Below are 20,956 nucleotides of genomic sequence, written 5' to 3' on the forward strand. Positions count from 1 at the left end.
AAACGATACCATGTACTCCTCACGCAGAGTTGATCTAGAGATGCGGATGCGCACATCAGAACACGATGTAGAAACCGACGAAAGTGCACAAGGCTCAGATGGATCAAACAGCTACGATATTGCATTCTCCGATCCTACAAAACTTTCATCTGTACGTATCTTTGGTCTTCAATGGAAGCGCATTCCAATGTTATTCAGACCGATGACTTACTTGTGATTAGACAAGGAAGCTTCTGATTGTCGTTGCTGGTTTCATCTGCACATTTAATGGAAATCTGGGATCCTCCATGCCGTCTGGGGCTCTTGATGCAATAGCCAGGCATTTCGGCGTCAACGATCGCATTCATTTGATCCTGCTTAACTCATTGTACATGGTCGGTTATGTCCTGGGTCCTCTGATTTTTGGACCACTCAGTGAGTACGTCGGCAGACGACCGGTTCTAACCGGGACTTACCTGGGATACATCGTCTTCATGAGCGCTTGCTCTGTCGCGCCGAGTTACTACCTCTTACTGGTATTCCGATTGGCTTGCGGTATAAATGCTGCTGCACCAACAGCTGTGCTTGGAGGTCTGTATGCCGACATACTCGATGATCCCTCGGTCCGGGGGAACGCCATGGCCCTTTACATGTCAGTGACGACGATTGGGCCGATTGTAGGACCCACAATATCTGGGGCCTCATCGTCAGTCTCGTGGCGCTGGCCATTCTGGATCGCAACCCTCATAGCGATAGGCGGCCTACCGTTAGTGTTGGCTCTACCGGAGACATATAGCCCTGTGTTGTATAACAAGGCTATTCGAAAACTAATGAAACAGAATGCAGAAAAGTTTGATATAGCTGCGGGACAACACTCTCAAGTCTTGGACCCGAGACATCAAGCACCGGAACTCAAACCTTTTAACGCCAGGGAAATCTTCCTTCGACCGTTGACTCTCCTGGTTACTGAGCCGATTCTTTTCTTCACGTCAGCCTACCTCACCATGGGATATGCAGTGTTTTATCTCATGTTTCAGGCATATCCCCAAGTTTTCCAACGACTTTACGGGCTCAGACCAGGCATAGCTGGCCTGGCATACCTTCCAAGTAAGCCTTATTCTTCCTATAGAGTAGCATCTCTCTGACTAGCTGTGTAGTGATTCTCGGAGTTATTGGTTCACTTGCTATCTTTGCAGCTTTTACCTCTTATCATGACAAGCGAACCAGGGCTGGCGCGAGCTGGACGGAAAAGGAAATTCATAGAAGGCTTCCACTAGCGTGCATTGCATCGCCATTGTGAGTTACCCGACCGTTCAATTTGAATGTCGTGCTAATAGTATCAAGTATGGTCATCGGCCTGTTTTGGTTGGGTTGGACTGCGCGGGTATCGATTCATCCAGTGGTGCCGGCAATGAGCGGCATTTTCTTTGTTTGTGGCTTCCAATTGCTTTTTATGGGGATGGTCAACTATTTGACAGACGTATTTCGACAGAATTCAGCTTCTGCACACGCTGCTGCAAGCATGATGAGATCGATTGGAGCTATCCTACTGCCACTGTCGGCTGAAAGCATGTACAGCAGCTTGGGTGTTCATTGGGCGCCATCTGTTGTTGGCTTCATCGCTTTAGCTTTGGGGGCGATACATTTTATCTTCATCAAATTCGGAGACAGGCTTGCAGAAAGCAGCCAGGCGGCTGAAAGACACAGACAAGCATCGTAGATACATAAACATAGTACATACACAAAAATGATATAACTTCGTCATGAATTGCCACCACGCGTAAACGTACAGTGCCGTCGCTGTGTTCAAAATTATGGGATGTTGTCTATGCGCACAGGGCTCATCCTTTCCACCCCCCTTAACGATACGCCGGTTGTGGTTGCTGAATGCCGCCACTGTATCCAGCATTATACCCAGGTCCGTACCCTGCTTGTCCATTATTACTGTAACCATATCCGCCGCCCTGTTGGCCGTATCCAGCTTCCGTCATGCCTGGTCCGCCAGCCGCCTGGTTACGACCGCCCATCATGCCGCTGAGCTTGCCCATCATGCTGCCACTGTGTGTCGGAGTCCGGTGGTGAGCCTGAGCATTTCTGTTCGCGCGCCTCTTGCGAAAACAACAAAAATAACAGCAAAGTAGAGAGAAGGCGAGAACGACAAAACAGGCAATGGCAATGCCAATGATGGCCCCAGTCGCGAGACGTCGACCACGAGATCGGTTATTTCCGTTCTGGATCATGTCAGCTGAAGAAACTAGTCACCCTTCGAGGAACGACTCACCGCCATATCTTGGTTTATATTTGATTATGGATGGGCTGATGACTGCGATTTGGGACCGTTGTGTTGTGTCGAAATACTGGTCAAGATGAGAATACACACCGAAACTGATTGTAGTGGAGGTGCCAACGTATCTTATACTAATAAGCCTCTCACATGACACATGCTATCAGCCTTATAGTGACGCCAGCCTTTACCTACATTCCCAGTTCCAGCCCTGACACAATCGCTGAGCATAACTCCGCTCATCGTCATGAGATGTGGCTAGCTGTGGCGCTGCAGCTCTGGCATTGCGCCAACGCGTCAGCCCAGCGTTCCCTTTTGTCGATCACGACTGGTTGATTACACTACAAGGTGCCAATAAAGCGTGACGTGAACCTTCATTCGGTATACCATGTATGCATGATGTATATATGCTCAAGCAGCATTGGCGGTGATGTCACAGCCAATACCGAGTGACGCGCGGCCGACTCGTGTTGATGTGGGTCCGACCCGGGTAACGGTCCTCAGGGCTCGGCGCCGAGCATGGCGAACCGCTTGCACGTTCTCACTATTTTAGGTTGGTGATATGTCTAATAAGGGAATGCCAAAACCTATTCAATGACAATCTGGTTGCGTGCAACACGTTACTCGTATGTGGGGCCCTCACCTCACAGGAGTAATGTCACAAGTATTCACAGAATACCTCAAAGCTTCACCTCACCCCCCTAGCCCCCTTTAAGCAAGGTTCAGTGGTGAATCGATGCCTTCCTGTGCAAATACGAACGGTTCAAAACCTCACGCGGTCTCTGAACATATGACTGCTCTTCATCTTATACTTGATAGGCTTAACGCCCAGGATCTTTGATACGGCGTGCTCCGCCACAACCATGACAGGGGCTTGCGTATTGCCAGTGGGTACCTTGGGGTGGATGCTGGTATCGACGACATACAAGTTGTCAGTTCCCCAGACGCGGGCATCAGTGTCAACGACACTGCTGCCGTCATCTTCCTCGCCCATGACAGCTGTCCCGACAAAATGAGACCCACTGCGGAATGTCTGAGTTGGACTCTCTGCCGTGGTGTTGACCGGCAGAGTCAGTGAGCTGTTAGATTTGCTCGCATATTCAATGAGTGTAGTCATGAAAGACAGCATTACCTCACGATCGCCATCTGTGTTCATAGATGGCTGGGTTGTGATAGTGGTTGCACCTGCGCGATTGATACCAAGCGCGCCGACCGACGTTAGGCCGTGGGTAAGATAGACCTTCATACTGACTATGTTGTCACTGGGCGCATTAACTGTGCCCTGGACATATCGAACGATTCCGTCCGTGCTATTCACGCCTGTCCAGAAATTCAGGCGCTGCCCGGACTGCGAAAGTAGACCACTGCCTTTAGCGAAGAGATCGATTGTTTCTTGACTTGGCGTGAGCCAATCATCCTTAGGAAGTGTTTTGAGACCTGTCCTGACGTTGAAGTTGACAGTGAAAATAGGATGGTCCCTCATGCTTTCACCAACAGGAAGCGGGATCCGTTGGTTTTGTGGCCGTAGGTTGATGTTGGTTGTTCCAGAGGCGACGGTCTCGATCTGAGCCCTAGAACCGATGCCAGAATTAAAGAGAAGGCGGGGGGTCGAAAGCGCACCAGCAGCAGGATTACCGCGCCGCCGGTCTTCAATTTGATGACCTGGCGCGTAGTGGTTTGAGCTCGACCTCAGCGCCGGTGATAGCGGAGCCTTCACGAACCGCGCGAAGGACTTTGACATTGGGTTGCAGAGAGAAATTGGGGAGAGCCAGAGCCAGGGAAGGTAGTCACGGACAGGTCCAGCGAGAAGTCCATTCTCGATCTGTCTTTGTAAGTGGAAAGTCATCTAAAAGGGGTATCCGAAGACCTACTAGCTAAGTCGGATGCGCGAAAACCAGTTGCTTCTCTTCCGGGCGCTTGAGAGCGTTAACTTTGCTCCAGCCATTGTTAAATAGGCAACCAGAAACAATGTCGAATGCGGCATCGTCGTACCGATTGCCGTCTTGGCTTGCCAGTGTGGTTCCAGGGGACCGCTTGAATAATCTTTCAGTGGCAGCCTCAACACCATCTTGCCATTGCCAACCTTGCGGTCAGCTATCATCGAAGTCAGCAGCTCTTGGTTTGACGTACATCATGGCATTGACTATGGTTGAGCCGCCCAGAGCACAGTCGGCCTGCGAAGCCGTGTCTGTGCAGTACTCGCTCGTGTCCTTGGCAGTGGCGAGGTGATACGCCATACCGGGAACATCGTATTGGGTGACAGTCGCATTCCAATCCATGATGGCTTTGCCGCCAGTAGAGAAATAGGAGGGGCTTCCACGCTCCAGAAGATGTACGCTGTGACCTGGTTCTGTAAGACGTTGAGCAACAACTATGCCTGCCGCACCGGCACCCACAACGATGTAGTCGTAGGTTACGTTCGAGATAGTCGTTGTCACGTTAGCAGGGACTCCGGGCGTTGTGCTATTCCCAGAAACTGTAGGCTGGGGAGCAGTGGGCGCTTCCGATGCAAGTGCGGCCCATGCGGCAAACTCGGAAGAGCGAGCCGCGGTCGCGTTCACGCCCCAGAGGCCAAAGCCGGCCGCGTGGTAGTTGAGTACCGAACCGGAGTTGGAAGATTCCGTTACCGCCTTATCGCTGAGGGCGAACCCAAGTGTTTGAGTAGCCGAATCAGGGGCAAATGACTGAGTGGGATCAGAGAGGCAACCTAGGTATAGGTGAATGACGTCTGGGTGATGTTTGAGGCGATGGATCTGATGCTGAAATCGCCTGTTACGACATCAGGGTTTGAATACCCAGTAGCTTTACGCATTGATGTTATGACATTGTCATCCTCAGGCCAGGCGACAAGGAGCAGCTGACCGACCTTGCTGCCACCGAGGGAAACGGGAGCATACCCTTTAGAAGTTGGCGCGGTAATCTGACCAATGAAGTCGCTGGATGTCGCCTCTGGGAATGCGATGCTAAACGCGAAGCCAGTTCCGCTGTGAAGGTATTGCTGGAATGCAATAGAAGTATCGGGGTCAATATAAGAGGTTGTTTGTTGTGCCTTGACCATTGCTTTTAAGCTTAGGGCGAGAAGGCCCAACGAGGTCTTGACAGCCCCCTTCATGGTGTTTGGCGTAGGAAAAACAAGGACTTGTATATTGGCTTAGGATCCAGTGAAGTGACTTGTCAAAGAATGCACCAGAAACGAATGTTAAACCAGCACAGCTGTTGGCGAAAAAATGAATGAGAAACAATCAAGTCGCGATTGCGTAAGGAACAAATTGGATAAGCCAAGGAGCTGCTGCTCTCTTTCTTAAATATCAAGTTACCTTTCGACTCATGCAAGCCCCAGGGTGCGTTTGCACCATCACCACGAGTCGCTCTCTGTCCTCTGGGTCTGGCTGGCGAAGTCACTGCTCGCACTTCCCAGCTCAGGTCCACAGTGACGGCAGGAGTCGCTCTATTCCATGCATGCGTTTCTGTTGCCTGGGCTGGTCGTTAATTCATTTTACGTGGTGCATGTTGCACATTTCCTACCCGCCGTTTTGTACACTTGGCTGGTTTCGGCCAATAACTGCAAAACAGGCAAATCTGGACATGTCGAGGAACAACTTACCGTCTGAACTAAATGAACATTAATCTCTTCGGCCATCCCAGGGCTGGCGTTAGTGGGACCATATTTGAGGTTTAAGGGGCAGTTTGTCCCCGTCCGGATGGGGCCAACCAATTGATGCAAGTTGATTTGGTACATCGGCTTACCTATTTCTCCGCAGTCTCACCGCCAGGTTGTCTGACGAGAGACTTCAAGTCGTCGCGTATCGTCAGCCTTGTTTGGTGGAGGCTTTAGGATAAAAAGGTCAAGGTCGGGCCTGAAAATATATGTAAGACGCGAAATATATCGTCTTGGGAATCACTCACTCATTCCTGTAATGCAGTCCAACGTCCAAATACAGCTGAGCGAATAGAATAGTCACGAATGGCTGATGTTTTGTGACCAATGAGAAGTTGCAGACACAGCTTGACAACAATATAAACATGTTGGCTTGTGGCACACATTTCTTTGTTATGGACTTAATGTAGAATAGGCACCCGTGATTTTGAATCCATAAAACTATCCGATTGCAGGCTCACTAACATGTAGTCGGTTCGTCAAAGTGTCATATATTCTTCAGCCACGTCAATTAGGCTCCTGTTTCTTGAAACAAAATGGAGCATGGGTATCCCAAGCTTGCCCTTAAGCCTGAAAAGAGTCACGAAACGCACAGGTACGGACTCTGCAAATATGGTCATGAGGACATAGTGACACTCGTGGTAAGGGCTGTTGGGCGCTTTCATCTCAAGGTGGCACTGGCCATGATATCGACAGTGTGTAAGGACACAAAAAGACGCAATTATAGAACCCTTGAAATGGTGTGTCGTCAGAGCAGTGTTACCGCCGAGATAGGCATGGAACAAGTTTTAATTGACAGCCTCGAAGATATTAAGTACGACTCAAGTCGATCGAGAATTGTCTGCATATATTAAGAGGTCTTTTGTGTAAATCGTCAATCCTGTTGTAAGCTTGTGATGGTTCCATGGCGGAGAGCTTTCTAAGAGTTTGGAATTGATTGACACTCCTGGGTTTTCACCGAATCTCCGTTGCTGAAGCTTCGGCGTGGTGATGATGGTGATAATATTTGATGTTGGCCAATCCTCCGAGCCTTGGAAGCAGCTTAGTTAAGGGATAATCTGTTCCTTGAAGATATTTTAGACGTACACCGACCCATAGTACTTTGTAAAAGGCCAAAGCGAAAAGCTGAGTAACATGTTCAAACTCATCCGGCGATCTGGGAGGAGCCGCTAGTGTTTCGCAATGTCTACATGAAGACTGACAATCAAGTCTCAAGTCCATGTTGCTACTGAGAAACCGGACTTGGATATCCGTTAAGGAAGGTGTCGAGCACGTAAACCATCCACTCCTTCCTTGACACCAGACTGATATTTTAAGGATCAGCGAAGGTTACAACCAGGCAATCGACGTCCTATAGGATCTAATTTGAATGTGACTCAAGGTTTCGATGACGAATGTCATGAAAAGCTTAAGCATGCCTTTTGTGGTGCAGACTTCATCGCTCATTGAAAGAATAATAGCTTGCTCCGTGAAAATCTAAGATTCGCTCTCATGCCCAATTATTGAGTCACCGCCTCGACGTACAATGTACAAGCTTAGCTCAGCCATCAAGTAACGGACGCGAAATTTTTTCAGATATAGGCGCGGACGATTGCGAATATTGACCTTCGTTTCTCACTTCACCGATCCTAGGGTGTTATTGATGATCAGTAAGAGCCTAGATTCCAAGACTACTGCCAATAGAGACATCAGCATCACCCCCGAAGGACCCCTACAGACAATACACCTTCGCAAGCCAACCTTTCTGAAACTGACTTACCAATGGGAAGACGAGGCCACAAATGGACGCCTGATCAACACAAGTGCACGACCGTAGTGCTGGACGCAGAGAGACGTAGTGCCAGCCGTAATGGAGACCTTGTACGGCATGACCGCCGGTAGAAGAACCCCGCGGATTGGTCTCCGATCAGATGGCCCTGGTTTGGACCTACCGCACATTGAAAAAAGCGCGGCCTGGAACCTTGTCTGCGACTGGTAAGGTGGGCTAAAGTAGGTACGTAATGGGGGCCCGTTTGGCCACAAGATCAGAAGTCAAGTCATTGCCGACTTTGCCTCAACAGGGGTAGATATGATGCCATCATTCGTATCGATACCAGCGGATATGCCCCGAGAAATTGCATCGACCAGGCTGTCGATGAGCGCCAACGTTGAGTGCGAGTGAAATGCGAGCTTGATGTTGCTTCAACGGGGCCCTCCGCAGATGATAGCGTGCGCTACTTTCGCGATAGAAATTTGTTGATTAACCTCGCGTCCTCCCCCAGGTGATTACCGCACCCGGCACTCCACATCATCTTAGGGTCTCGCCCGAGTAGACGCTATCGTGAGGCGAACCCTTCGAACTCTGATTGGTACCTTAACAGTCCATGCATAAAGACATACATGTTACACCATGATATGATGAAATACCATCCCGGAACGAAGCACGGGTGAAGACCTGCCTCGGCGCGTTGATAACTATCTCGACGGGTTTGATACACGAGGATTGAATACAAATGGGAATGAGACCGGCCAATCGTGTCTCTCGTGATGGTGAATGTAACCCCAAACGGGAGACCTTTGCCAAGATGCTGGGGCTCGAACCCTGGACCCAGATCCATGTCTGGGAATAGTTCCGGTATTATTTACGATTTTTCAGGGGCCTGCGTTCGCCAGCGATCACGTTTGCATGTGTCATGCCGCCCCTTGCCACTGTGCAAGGCTCTACGGACGCTTCCTCACACCATCGCCCCACTGTATGTACCATGTATGTACAGTATCTCTTCAATGCCAGCAGTTATTCATCTCCGAGAATCGATGCATACCACAGCAAGGTTGTTGCGATGCAGAACCTCGCGTTCGCGGAACGCACAGAAGAGGCATTGTTCGCCCGAAGGTTGCCACATCCAAGTTGGCGACGGTCCTGGTTTGATACGACTTCACGCGGGCCACTGATTGTACTAAAGGCCGAGTGTGTTTGCTTTTCGACAGCTCTGTTTGGCCTTGTGATCGGCAGCTGCTGTATCCTTTTGTTCTGATTTACCGGCCCGTGAGACATCACTTCAGCTCCTAGGGTAAGTCTTCTTCTTCCGCACGTCGAAAGCCTTACTGACGGGTCAGATACTAGGCTTTTATTACATCGCCTGCAAGATGAAGTTCTCACCCTCCCTCCGCCTGTTGGCTGTCTCAGCTTCGGCCGCAGCTGCCGTCGAATTGTCCAGTTATGAGTACGTCGTTGTGGGCTCAGGTGCTGGTGGCGGTCCTCTTGCGGCTCGTCTGGCTCTTGCCGGTCACAAAACCCTTCTTCTTGAGGCTGGCGATGACTACAACACATCCAATTATACGGTCCCAGCTTACTCTGCAAATGCTTCAGAGGACCCCGAAATTGCCTGGAACTTCTTTGTGCATCATTATGCCAATGAGACCCGCCAAGCCCGGGACTACAAAACAACCTATGAGACATCCGATGGCGAATACACTGGCCTTAACCCCCCAGAGAATTCCATCCAGAAGGGCACCCTGTATCCCCGGACTCAGGCCCTTGGCGGATGCACGGCGCACAACGCTTTGATTGCTGTGTATCCACACCAGTCCGACTTCGAGTACATCGCGTCACTGACTGGCGATACCTCGTGGTCGCCTGAGAACATGCGCAAGTACTTCGTCAAGTTGGAAGAGAATAGGCATCTAGCCGCCGGTGTCGAAGGTCATGGTTATGATGGTTGGCTGGGTACCGAGACTGCCCCGCTCAGCATCCCCCTAGGAGACGAGATGCTCCTCAGCCTTCTCAGCGGCGGCGCCGTTGCGTTAAGCAACGCCACTAATACTGAGATCACAATGGACGACCTCATCGCAGGGGATGCCAACGCCAACACGCTTGCGCGAGACCAGGAACCAGGTTACTACCAGATTCCATTGTCGTCGAAAGAAGCTAGCCGTGTTGGCCCCCGCGAGTTTATCCTCTCTGTCCGCGATGCCACACACCCCAACGGTACCAAGAAATACCCACTGGACGTGCGTACCAACGCCTTTGTCACCAAGATCAACTTCGACGAGTCAAACCCCCCCCGTGCTACAGGGGTTGATTTTCTCGACGGCAAACACCTCTATAAGGCCAGCCCATTGTCCACTGGAGCCGCGGGTAAGCCCGGAAGCGTGATTGCCTCTCGCGAGGTCATTGTTGCTGGAGGAGTGTACAACACCCCTCAGCTTCTGAAACTGAGCGGCATCGGTCCCGCTGAGGAACTTGAGCGCTTTGATATCCCTCTTCTTGTTGACCTTCCAGGTGTCGGCACAAATCTCCAAGACCATTATGAAATCTCCGTTCAAGGCCGCGCCCCTGCCAACTTTACCTCTTTCAATGGTTGCACTTTCAGCCTTTTCACGACCGAAGACCCGTGTCTTGATCGGTGGAGAACCCCTGTGGGCGGCGATCACGGGATTTACTCTTCGTCGGGGTTAGCGGCTGCGATGTTCTACAAAAGCAGCACTACAACCCAGGATAATTTTGACATCTTCGCCTTTGGTGGTCCAGTCAATTTCAGGGGCTATTTCCCTGGATACGCTGTCAACGCAACCATTGAACATGATTGGTTCTCGTGGGCTATTCTCAAAGCTCACCCGCGTAATACTGCGGGCACCGTTGAACTTCGATCTGCCGATCCTCTCGACGTCCCCGAGATTACCTTCAACTACTTTGATACTGGTAATGGCGAGGCTTCTAAGGATGTCCAGGCCATGACGGAGGCCATTGACCTTGCTCGAAAGGCCTTCGCCGGCCAAGCGGTGCCCATCATGGAAGTCTTACCTGGTTCTGACGTGATTGAACAAGCGGACCTTGAGGACTATGTCAAGGATACAGCCTGGGGCCACCACGCCTCTTCCACGTGCCCCATAGGCGCGGATGATGACCCGTTTGCCGTTCTTGACTCGAGCTTTCGTGTCCGTGGAACGGTAGGCCTCAGGGTAGTGGATGCTTCCGTGTACCCACGCATTCCTGGTACCTTCACTGCTGTTTCGACGTATATGGTGGCGGAGAAGGCGGCGGATGTCATCCTAGCAAGTTTGTAATCCCGTTTACCTTTGTATTTTAATGGAAGTTGACTAGGGGGCTCCAATCTTCCCTAAAGAATCTCGTGTTTTCTGCATTGCAAACTCGGTGACGAAAGCTTACCGTGAACTGGCTTGGTGTACGTTGGTGGAGTCCGCAAGTATCAGACGAGAGGGGTCCTGGGGGTCTAGACTCCGTTCTTCAGGCCGTCTGGCAGGTGGAGTTCATCCGCCTTTCAGTACCAGGTGCTCTCCATTCAGCTCAGGTACGACGACCAACGCGAGTAGCAGTGTCGTGCTTAGGTTGCTTATGGAATTGCAGCACAGAACGTCCATAATATAGTCCCTGGCCGCTTAGGCCTACAGCTAACTATCTTACATCACTGCCAGAATATTCTCAGCTCAGCGCAGCGTTTGTTCTACCCGCGGGTGCTCCCTCCACAACCGAGGTGAATGAAGCTCCTCTTCACTATCATTCTCCCCCACCGGGGTTAACCGTGGCTGTGTACGGTTCTTGGACTCTCGATTCTTCTTCACCGTAAAGCCCTCCGGCAAAGCAGCTTTGATCCCGCCTCCCTTAGAGTCAGGCGTGTCAGACTCAAGGTCGAAATAGGAAAGATCCTGTTGCCGAACGGTGTCACTGGGAAGTTTTGCTTTTGGCGTCAAACGCGACATGCGGGACGAGGAGAGATTGTAGTTGCCGGAAGCTGTGGGATTGCTGGTTAGGCCGAAGCGATGACCGACGGCTTTGATCAGGGGTTTAAGTGTTGCCAGACTTCCAGCAGTGATGGCGAGTCCTTGTTCGACTGTTGACCAGATTGCAATATCCACCGTGTTCCCTTATAGCCGTCAGTCATGCGAGGAAGCCTCAACTTGCCGATGTATACTTACAAAGAAAGTCTGGCTGCCTGAACTTTTGTAGGAATGGAAATCGGACCAACACCGCGAAGCTTGCTCTGTCAAATATTAGCTTATGTCGACATCAGGACAAAATAAAGACGTACACGCAACCCATGGCCAAAAGTGGGAATAAGAGAACCTTAGTCCGGCGATGAAGTTGTAGATTCCAAACGATCACCCCAGGTAAGATGGCGAATATCAGATCTGAAAGAACAGCAAAGACGCTGTATAGCGTAGCCAAACCAATGATAACTTCAATGTTGATGCATCTTCCTTCAATATCCTTGTTCCAAAAGTATGGGATTGGGCGGCATTGGAGCATCGAGACGAAGAAGAAGACGATACTAGAGAAGGCCGTCGAAAGCATGGCTATGTATATGATCCATTTGTGTATCTTGCTGTTGGTAACGCGGAGCAAGAACCAGCCAATTGATATCTTGCAGAACGTCATTGTAAGGCAATACCACAAGAAGCAGAACCACCAGCACTGTAAAATATCAGACCAGGTCATACTCCATGGGGTCGATTCTGCTTACCATCATTGCGGTGTGGATGTTCCTGGTTTCTAGGTCCGCATGATGGCGACCTGTGCCATAGTGGGTGCCGATACTTGACGAAATGTCGTAAAGCGTGAAAAAGACCGTCGCGACTGCCATCAGCCAGTCATCGACCCCAAAGGCCTTGACCTTGAAGACGCGGACGTAGCATCTTAAAAAGATGGAGATCAGGGCCGTGGTTATGAATGTAATGTTGACGGCAAGCAACTCTGGCCCTCTGTTCTCGATACTGTTGGCCATTAGCAGTTCGTGATGATGGCCGTAGATGTCTCTAAAGATAAAACCACCATTCAGCGCATCCCTTCCAGTTTTGCATGAGTCGTACTCGGCGTCCACGAGATATTTCTGCTCCTCGCCATTCGAGGACCACGTGCTCTACCTACAATCCCTCGATGATCAACACCAGCAGAAGCCCTACTTGGAAGTAGCGAGGTAGCACTCACAACCCCTGAGCCTCCGCGCCACGTTACCACCATGCAACATGCAGGGCTATAGCGGTCTGAGCGCGAGTCCTTCCTGGCCAAGCCACAGGGGTTCCTAGCTGCCGGTAGTGTCATCTGGCTTGCAGGAGCTGTTTGCTTTGACCTCGTCGGCGAGCTCCCAAACCAATCATTTTTCCGCTCATAATAGCGCTTATGAGAATGTGCGTTAAGGTCCGGGGTTCCTCGTCTTTCTTGATGTGGAGCGTTAGGCGGTTTGCCTCCGATGCAATGGAGAAAGGAGCTCGGAGCGGGGTCAGTCGGTGTGGGCGGCTTGGGCGGGTCCCGCGGATCATCGTCCCCGTGTTGTTGTTGCTACATGATACTTGCATCGCGTGCTCCACACCTGCCATTTCCGATAATTTCCACCACGCGACCTGAACCCACCCTTGCCACCCAGCTTTTCAATGTTTGCCCTTTACAGGTAAGGGAGGTAAGGTAGGTAGGCGTGCAGCCCAAGCTCTCAAGATCTCCCGACTAAGCGGCGCTGTTTTCCGGGCCTCATCCCGGCGTGTCTCGAGAGTAGGTAAGCCTCGGTCCAGCCAGGCTTGCTCGCGACAATCGTCAACCACTGAATACCTTAGCCGCCGAAACATGGAAAAGTTGACGAGACTCTCCTTACTTCTGGATTTTACAGTTAGAATGCTTTGATTTTTCTTCAAGCCTGATGCAACAATGTGGGACTGTGTGGGGCAGCGATACAGACTCCTGCCATTCTGCCTTTCGGGCATCCGGATCTTCCAGTGAACGTATTTGCGTGAAGTCGATCCAGAGAGCTCCAGGTGCCGGATTGATTGACCCCACATTCATCCACACGCTCCGGGCGATGGGATGCCAGCTGTCTCCCCCCGCCTCTCAACAACACTAAGCCTTCAGCAGAGGTCTACAACTTACGAAGTATATGAAAAGTATATAAGCGCAACTCGTTGCCGTTCCGGGCCTGAGAGGACAGCTCCGTCATTCAGTCTGTAAAAAAAGATTGCATATTGGCGAAACCTCTCCCAACATGGTTCGCATTCTGAGCAGCAACTTCCAGGACTTTGCCGGCGCCTCGCGCCCCTTCAGAGCTGAAGCCGAACTTGACGATCTGGAAGTGGAGGGGAATATTCCCCTCGAGCTAAACGGAACGTTCTACGGCGTAGGCTTATCCGCTCCTCTTTTCCTGGTCATTCATTCTAAGAATGACTTCAGATAGACCTGTTGTGCACCTTGTTTAGGACTAACTATGTGGCTATTTTATAGGTGGCCCATGACCCCTACTACGAGCGTGATTTCTTCATGAATGGCGCCAAGACTACTTCTTTTGATGCGGACGGAAGTATCAGTGCCTTTCGTGTCCACAACGGAAAGGTTTCCTTTAAGCAACGCTACGTTTTAACTGAACGGTTCATTGCGGAGCGTAAGGCAGGCAAGGCATTGTTTGGTGTGATGCGAAGCCCCTTCTCACACCACCCTTGCGTAAGGGCGATGGAGGACAATGTTGCAAACACAAATGTCATAGTTCACGCAGGCAAACTGCTTGCTCTTAGCGAGCACGGCGCCCCATATGAACTTGATCCAAGTAAGCTCTGTCAATGAAGTATTTCGTGCAAGAGTCAGCTAACGCTGTGATCAAGCTACGATGGCCACAATTGGTCACACCCCATTTCCGGGCCAGCTCCCCGACAAGGGCCCCTATACGGCGCACCCAAAGATTGATCCCGACACTGGAGACCTTGTAGGTTATGGTTATGCACTCCGAGGGGCCGAGAGCAATGACGTGAGTAACTTGCGGTTGGAGATCTCTTATGAAACGACAATTTGAAGTGCTAAATTTGTCTAGTGCACAGTCTGGATACACAATAGGAACGGCGCAAAGATTTACGAGCAGTCGTTTGAACGCCCAATCAATGGGTTCATTCATGACTGTGCCATAGTAAGCGCACTGATTGAAATGAATAAATGGCGAAGCACTGAAGAATCTTTAAAAGACTCCAAGCTACATAATACTTATGCAAATGCCATTCCACACTAGCTTCGAGTCTCTCACATCTCCGGACGGGCATCTATGGTAGGTCAGATGCAAAACCATTGCCACTTGTCAAACATGGCTGATGACAACTGTCAAGGACGTATGACGAGAACTTGCCGACTTACTTCTATGTTGTTCCCAAGGACAAAAAAAGACCTGTCCGAACATTTCATTGGAAGAACTGCTTGCCGATTCACTCGGGGGCTTCGTGGGAGGAAGATGGAAACATGTACGCAGGTTAAATCCAGTTCGAGGTTGCACGCTGACGAAACTAGTTTCTTCGATGCCACGGTGGCTTCAAGCAACGCTTTCCCCTTTCTGCGTAAGTTCTCCATTATTGGCTGCGAAACATGGACTGATGCCCAGAACGTGATAGCCACTAAAAGGCGGCCTTCCTCTTCGAGCGAATCTAATCCTGTTACTGTGAATTACGTCAAGTTTAAAATCAATCCACAGACAACCGAAAAAGCCATCAAAGATCCTGGTAGGATACCTGGCTGCATAGGTCTTTGAATATTTGCGCTAATAGAAGTTCAGAGATCTTGGTTAATATCCCTTGCGAGTTCCCTCGAATTGATGAGCGGTTCTTGTCTAAGAGAAGTTTGTTATTCTCGCACGATTTATCTGGTAATGAACATTATGGATATAATTGGCTAACTCCTCCAGCTCGTTACACCTATGTCAATTGTTTCGATCCCAAGTCAACCACTGACCCATCGCTCCTGTATCGTGGCCTGAATTGCCTAGGCCGATACGACTATGATACGAAAACGTTCGAGACCATGTCTCCAGGTCCAGATGTCTTAGTTCAAGAGACATGCTTCAGTCCTAGAGGTTCAGATGCGCCGGAAGGCGATGGCCTTTTGGTCACGATGATTGACAATATCCAAGAGCACAGGAACGAAATCGTAAGCACACGTGTTCCCATACACAACCCTAGCTTTCCCTACATTGTCTAACTCGATACTACACTTTGAAGATCATCCAAGATACGAAAGACTTTCAAAAAGTAATCGCTAAAATTATTCTTCCCTTCCGTAAGCCTATATTTTCAAGCTTCATAGCAGTCCACGGAGTTAAAACTAGAATATCATAGGCATGCGTTCGGCTGTACATGGGAACTGGGTGGATTCCCAACGCATCCCTGAAAATGGAGATTTCATCGAGGCATTGCCGGACCTATACTCCCGAAGTCATGGAAGCCTGGGCTAAGTGGATACTGAGAGAAAGAAAGAGAGGCATTCGGGAGTTGAATGCTTATACCTGCTAAGGTTCGAGGGTGACCTATCCTTCATTTCCTGTTACTGTGAACTAACTAAGGGCAGATTATTTGTTCCGCTTAGTAATGAACCTTATCATTCTATTTCAATACTGAAGGCTTCCAAGAACCATGCGATTGAGACACAGATTGAAATACTCCTTTTGGTGTGCAAAAGCAATACGACACCTGCCAGGCACGTCGGCACCAAGATCTACTCCCAGGGCAAAACAGATGCGGTGTTCCAACAACTTCTCCTAAAGTCTCGTTTCGAGAGCTCCTAGAGCTGCATCCGCGGATGCAATATTATCATATCCCTTTCTCATGGCCTTGCTGACCCGTTCATAGAGTGGGGCAAACAGACCGACCCAAGCAAATAAACTAGGATTACCAGCCATCTATATGGAGTCTTATGCTGTTCTAAGAATTCTGTCGTGAATATATAATTTTCGGCAAGACATAATTGATTGGTCTTGGACAAAAGAATCGTCGGAAAGAACACGTAACGTGGCCAGGCGATAATGATTATGAGCACGAAAAGCACGAGTTTGCTTCGCAAGGACGTATAAAAGCAGGGTTCCGACTAATCAAGTAGCCGAATCTAGCGCCATCGGATCCGTAATCCTAAGAAGGCATTAGTCAATGAATTGACTTATTCAAGGGGTAGTGGTGATCCGACCTTGGTCAGGCCCCCTAAAACATGGATCGGATTTTGATTGATCATCCCTTCAGTGTCGATTGAGAGGACCAATGTGAAGCTGGGAGCGTCAGGGTATCTTTGGTTTTGCCAAACCTCCTCACTGATTAGATGAACACTATGCTTTCGGCCAAAGGTCAAGTACGATTCGAGGGCTTCAGGAGCACAACAGCGACCTGCGCGTTTACATCAGAATCAAACCTAAACCCAACGCTGCGTGTTACATACTTAGTTATTTATGTAGATAGCAAAGCAGAAAAGCCTTGACTCTTATACCTTTGAACTGTGCATCAGATAAGGCCTTTTCATACATGTTTACCGAATCGAGATTAAAAGGATCGATCTCGCCAAATGAGACGCCGATGATGTTGGCCCTTGATGAATTTCAGGTCAAATGACACAAAGTTCTGCGAGGACTAAAAGCAGGTAGAAGACACTAAATTTACTCTACCCTGTGCTCTCTTCATATACGATAACCATCTAACCAGTTTAACGAGTCCTCTATGTCGTCCTTACTGTCTCGGTTCACTTTCCACAATGCTTTTCTATCACCCAAGCGGATCTACGGGATACGGAGAACCGTACCGTCCGGCCGGCCAATAACTGTGATCCCCGAATGTCTGTGCCATCCCCCTCGCGGTACACCAAATGCTGTGCGCCAAGACGAAGACATGTGACGCTACCAGCTCTCGGGTTTTGGAAACCCGCCGTCAGAGTAACAAGATACGGTAAAAGTAGCCGAATCGAGGTCTTCAAGCTGCGTTGGCCTCATTGGGAGAGGATAAATGAGCTCTGCAAGATGGTCGTGGAAAACGTGTCGTAATTTGTCAGTTCGCCTTTAACCACCTAGCTCTTTGTCAGTTTCGTGTGCTAGTACAGGCTCAAAGGGACTTGCCCCAATACTAGGCTGCTAGGATATTTTGGAGAGATTCCTAGCGCAGGTATGCTATGATACTGTGCCCGCTCTAGAGCAGTTCGCGTAGGAGGCAACTATCTGAGGGGCCGCGAAAGACAAGGATCTTATATATCATTTTGAACTTTGATGAGCAGCGAAGAGCTGGAGAATCTTTGATAATAGATGTATGTTGAAGGTCAGTTTATATGCGCGGCGTGAATGCTTGATAGGTCTCTGTGTCGTTATATGTTTACTATCCGGATAACGCCGTTCGCCACGTCCAGGGGAGGCGATGTGATTCACAGGAAGAGTTGAACAGGGAGCTTTTTCGTACTTATCTAGAGTGAATTATTCCATGGACGACATACATAGCTTGCATAAACGTTCAAAGAACGACCCCATGGCGCCTGGAAATAATACACCCCGCAGCCATAAATAACAGTCGGCAGGTGCAACAGGGATACGCTCCCCACGACCGATAACCCTGTCAAAGAGGTTTGTAAAATGATCCTCAAGCGTATCGTCCCCCAGACACTAGTTATCATGCCAACTTTTAGGGTCCCTGGAAGTCAAGGAACGAATGAAGTCTACTAGGCCTTCAGGGTCTGGCAAACAGAGACGCTCTGTGTGAGGATCAGATTGCGATTAGCAATTGTAGGCCGTCGCTACTCGCCTAATCTTTTCCTAAAGCTCTGAGCGGTAAGCCTGACCTCGTCAAAGATGTCGGCGATGGTTGCCTTGATTTCAGCCATCTCAAACACGTCGTCTCCTTCGTGCGACATCGTCTCTTTCGGACCTTGCTCTGTGCCACACAGTGTAGACGCCATAATCCCGAGACATGGAACGCCATAGCCTGTATGAAAGAATCGCACCATGTCAGTCATAGGTCTTAAAGATTTACGACTGGCCTTCGCCACTTTCACCGCCCGCGATATTAGTTACATGGCGCAACGCCAAATCGAGATTATTGACGAGTGGTCTTAGGTTGGAGGAATAACTAGTCATCAAGTTACTCCTAGGAGCTACAAGAAAATGTTTACAATGTTATACGTACGTACGAGTTTGTAAGTGAACTCCAATAATACCATACTGACTATCTATCCCTTGGAAGGCGACCCGACTGAATTAAAGTCGGCCGATCCGGCTAACCTGGACGCTGGCCTCTTGAAGGTCGACCCTACTTTTGCTGGATGACTATATTAAATACGCTCGGGACGGTAAGAGGAATTGTCCTCAAAGCACTATTTTTGGCGTGAAAGTGGCCGTCTTGGAGTGACTCGGTACGACCTACTGATGAGTGTGTCAGGTGACGCCTATGCGCTACTTGAATTTGTGGATACCATCGCAAACAAATGGGAAATTCAAGTAAGTGAATAATATGCACGGCGCTACACTATCTCTCGCATTATGCGCCCAAACGTCCATTGTCTTCTTAGCGCGACCGAGAGGTCATGATCCTCCGCCAGTGGGGTCGTGACAGGACGAGGCAAGAGTCGGAGCTACTGGCTCCGAATTTCGCATCCATGCAGATCCACCAACAGGATGTTTTGACTAAAGTGGCTGGCTTTCGCTGATACTGACACCGGTTGGAGGATCGATATTCTGCCGAGCCTCGCAAGCCCGATGTAACTCCCCACATATGAACGGTCCTCAATTTCGGGAGACAAGCCACGCTTGGCCAACGATCGACGCGAGCGGCCTGATGTTCGTTCCAATCCAGAAAAGTCATGTTTAAGCATAAAAGCACGTTTGCCCGTCCATTCGGCAATCATCAAGGTGTACGTTAGTTCATTCGAGACGGCTCTCAAAATGTACAATTCTCAAATCTCCACAATTTGGTTCCTGGCCTTCGTGGGAAGCGCCTCAAGCCGCGATATCTTTGTCTCGCCGTCAGGTTCTGGAACAGGAACGCTTACTGCACCTTATGGCTCAATCCAAGCCGCTGTAAATGCTGCGGCTGCTGGTGACACTGTCTTCCTGCGTGCCGGTACCTATGCACCGTCCGCGAACATCCAGGTTGGAAAGAGCGGCACGCGAACAGCTCCAATCTCAGTGCGGCCATACCAGAGCGAAAAGGTCATCATCAATGGAGAGAACATGCCTGGGTCGGTTCGCATCCGATCCAATTGTTTTGTCCTACGAACGCTGATAAGTTGACAGCACGCCCAAAGCTCTCGACGAGTCTTTACCCAATTCGGAGCGCGGCATCTTTCACATCCAGAACGCCAACTACTGGGCTTTCTACAATCTTGAGTATGCCCTTCCGCGAGTTGACTGCTTAATCATATCTAAACTTCTCAGACTGATCAATGGCCCTTACGGCATTTACGCACGCGATGCCTCCCACAATTATTACGAAGGTTTGTCCACGCACGACAATTATGAAACTGGATTTCAACTCGAGGGAGCTTCGTCAAACAATACTGTCTTTAAGCTTGATTCGTATCGCAACCGGGATCCCCGCAAAAATGGCGAGAGCGCCGACGGATTCGCTTGCAAGTCCGGATCCGGTGAAGGCAACGTCCTCCGAAACGCTAGGCTTTGGGACAATGTCGATGACGGCTTAGACCTTTTTATGTTTGGGTCACCAGTGATGTTGGAAGAGGTGTACGCATGGGGTAACGGCTACAACAGATGGGGATTCAGCCCGTTTGAGGGAGATGGCAACGGATTTAAGCTTGGCATCACGAACAACCCACCCGCAAACCATATTGTGCGGAACTCGATTGCTTTCGCGAACTTCAAGAAGGGGTTTATTGACAATGGTAACCCGGGTTCAATTACCTTTGAGAGGAACACGGCATGGAACAACGGCGATACAGGGTTTGTTATGCGAAGCTCGTCCTCGAGAATGAGGGGCAACATTGCCGCGGTCAATGTGGGTAGCGCCCAAGTCAGCCTCGTCTCGTCGGTTGATTCGTCTGGCAACTCATGGAACTCTGGATCATGGTCCAACTCGTCTTTCATCAGTTTGGATGCTTCTGTACTCAAAGGTAGCCGTGGTTCTGATGGGAAAGTTCGAGGCAGTGATTTTTTAGTCCCGACTTCAGGTCAGGCTATCGGAGCTACAACAAGACAAGAAGTCTAGTGTGTAAGAAAATGAACTCGACACTAAGATCTATACCATCGATTCAATGAAGTTTACTAGATCAGGAATCAGCTCGGTGTTTAGATGAACAGCTGCAGAGGCGGGAATGCCGCCATAACTATGGC

At 49.8% G+C, this 20,956-nt stretch overlaps 7 protein-coding genes across 7 annotated transcripts; 3 read left to right on the top strand and 4 right to left on the bottom strand.

Annotated features, from left to right (window-relative positions):
* Positions 1-1,838: 1,838 nt before the first annotated feature.
* On the bottom strand, positions 1,839-3,257 carry D7B24_004212 (uncharacterized protein; the record flags this gene model as incomplete). Its single annotated transcript, XM_028638385.1, has 2 exons — positions 1,839-2,037; positions 3,076-3,257. The coding sequence occupies 2 exons, from the start codon at positions 3,255-3,257 to the stop codon at positions 1,839-1,841; spliced, it is 381 nt and encodes a 126-aa protein (XP_028490337.1).
* A 1,096-nt stretch (positions 3,258-4,353) lies between these two features.
* Positions 4,354-5,375, bottom strand: D7B24_004213 (uncharacterized protein; the record flags this gene model as incomplete). The annotated part of the gene is made up of 3 exons (XM_028638386.1): positions 4,354-4,357; positions 4,394-4,947; positions 5,130-5,375. The coding sequence occupies 3 exons, from the start codon at positions 5,373-5,375 to the stop codon at positions 4,354-4,356; spliced, it is 804 nt and encodes a 267-aa protein (XP_028490338.1).
* Positions 5,376-9,047: 3,672 nt separating this feature from the next.
* On the top strand, positions 9,048-10,967 carry D7B24_004214 (uncharacterized protein; the record flags this gene model as incomplete). The annotated part of the gene is made up of 1 exon (XM_028638387.1): positions 9,048-10,967. One exon carries the CDS (start codon positions 9,048-9,050, stop codon positions 10,965-10,967), a length of 1,920 nt encoding a protein of 639 aa, XP_028490339.1.
* Positions 10,968-11,418: 451 nt separating this feature from the next.
* On the bottom strand, positions 11,419-11,961 carry D7B24_004215 (uncharacterized protein; the record flags this gene model as incomplete). Its single annotated transcript, XM_028638388.1, has 4 exons — positions 11,419-11,423; positions 11,456-11,785; positions 11,838-11,902; positions 11,951-11,961. The coding sequence occupies 4 exons, from the start codon at positions 11,959-11,961 to the stop codon at positions 11,419-11,421; spliced, it is 411 nt and encodes a 136-aa protein (XP_028490340.1).
* A 382-nt stretch (positions 11,962-12,343) lies between these two features.
* Positions 12,344-12,643, bottom strand: D7B24_004216 (uncharacterized protein; the record flags this gene model as incomplete). The annotated part of the gene is made up of 1 exon (XM_028638389.1): positions 12,344-12,643. One exon carries the CDS (start codon positions 12,641-12,643, stop codon positions 12,344-12,346), a length of 300 nt encoding a protein of 99 aa, XP_028490341.1.
* A 1,245-nt stretch (positions 12,644-13,888) lies between these two features.
* On the top strand, positions 13,889-15,852 carry D7B24_004217 (uncharacterized protein; the record flags this gene model as incomplete). Its single annotated transcript, XM_028638390.1, has 8 exons — positions 13,889-14,020; positions 14,125-14,443; positions 14,499-14,641; positions 14,705-14,797; positions 14,853-14,932; positions 14,991-15,122; positions 15,169-15,215; positions 15,560-15,852. The coding sequence occupies 8 exons, from the start codon at positions 13,889-13,891 to the stop codon at positions 15,850-15,852; spliced, it is 1,239 nt and encodes a 412-aa protein (XP_028490342.1).
* Positions 15,853-19,552: 3,700 nt separating this feature from the next.
* Positions 19,553-20,736, top strand: D7B24_004218 (uncharacterized protein; the record flags this gene model as incomplete). Its single annotated transcript, XM_028638391.1, has 3 exons — positions 19,553-19,848; positions 19,904-19,996; positions 20,045-20,736. Coding segments are annotated over 3 exons (1,081 nt in total), but the record flags the coding sequence as incomplete, so codon positions are not given.
* Positions 20,737-20,956: the final 220 nt, after the last annotated feature.

Source organism: Verticillium nonalfalfae (assembly GCF_003724135.2).
Source record: "Verticillium nonalfalfae strain VnAa140/NRRL 66861 chromosome Unknown scaffold_232, whole genome shotgun sequence".
NCBI lineage: Eukaryota > Fungi > Ascomycota > Sordariomycetes > Glomerellales > Plectosphaerellaceae > Verticillium > Verticillium nonalfalfae.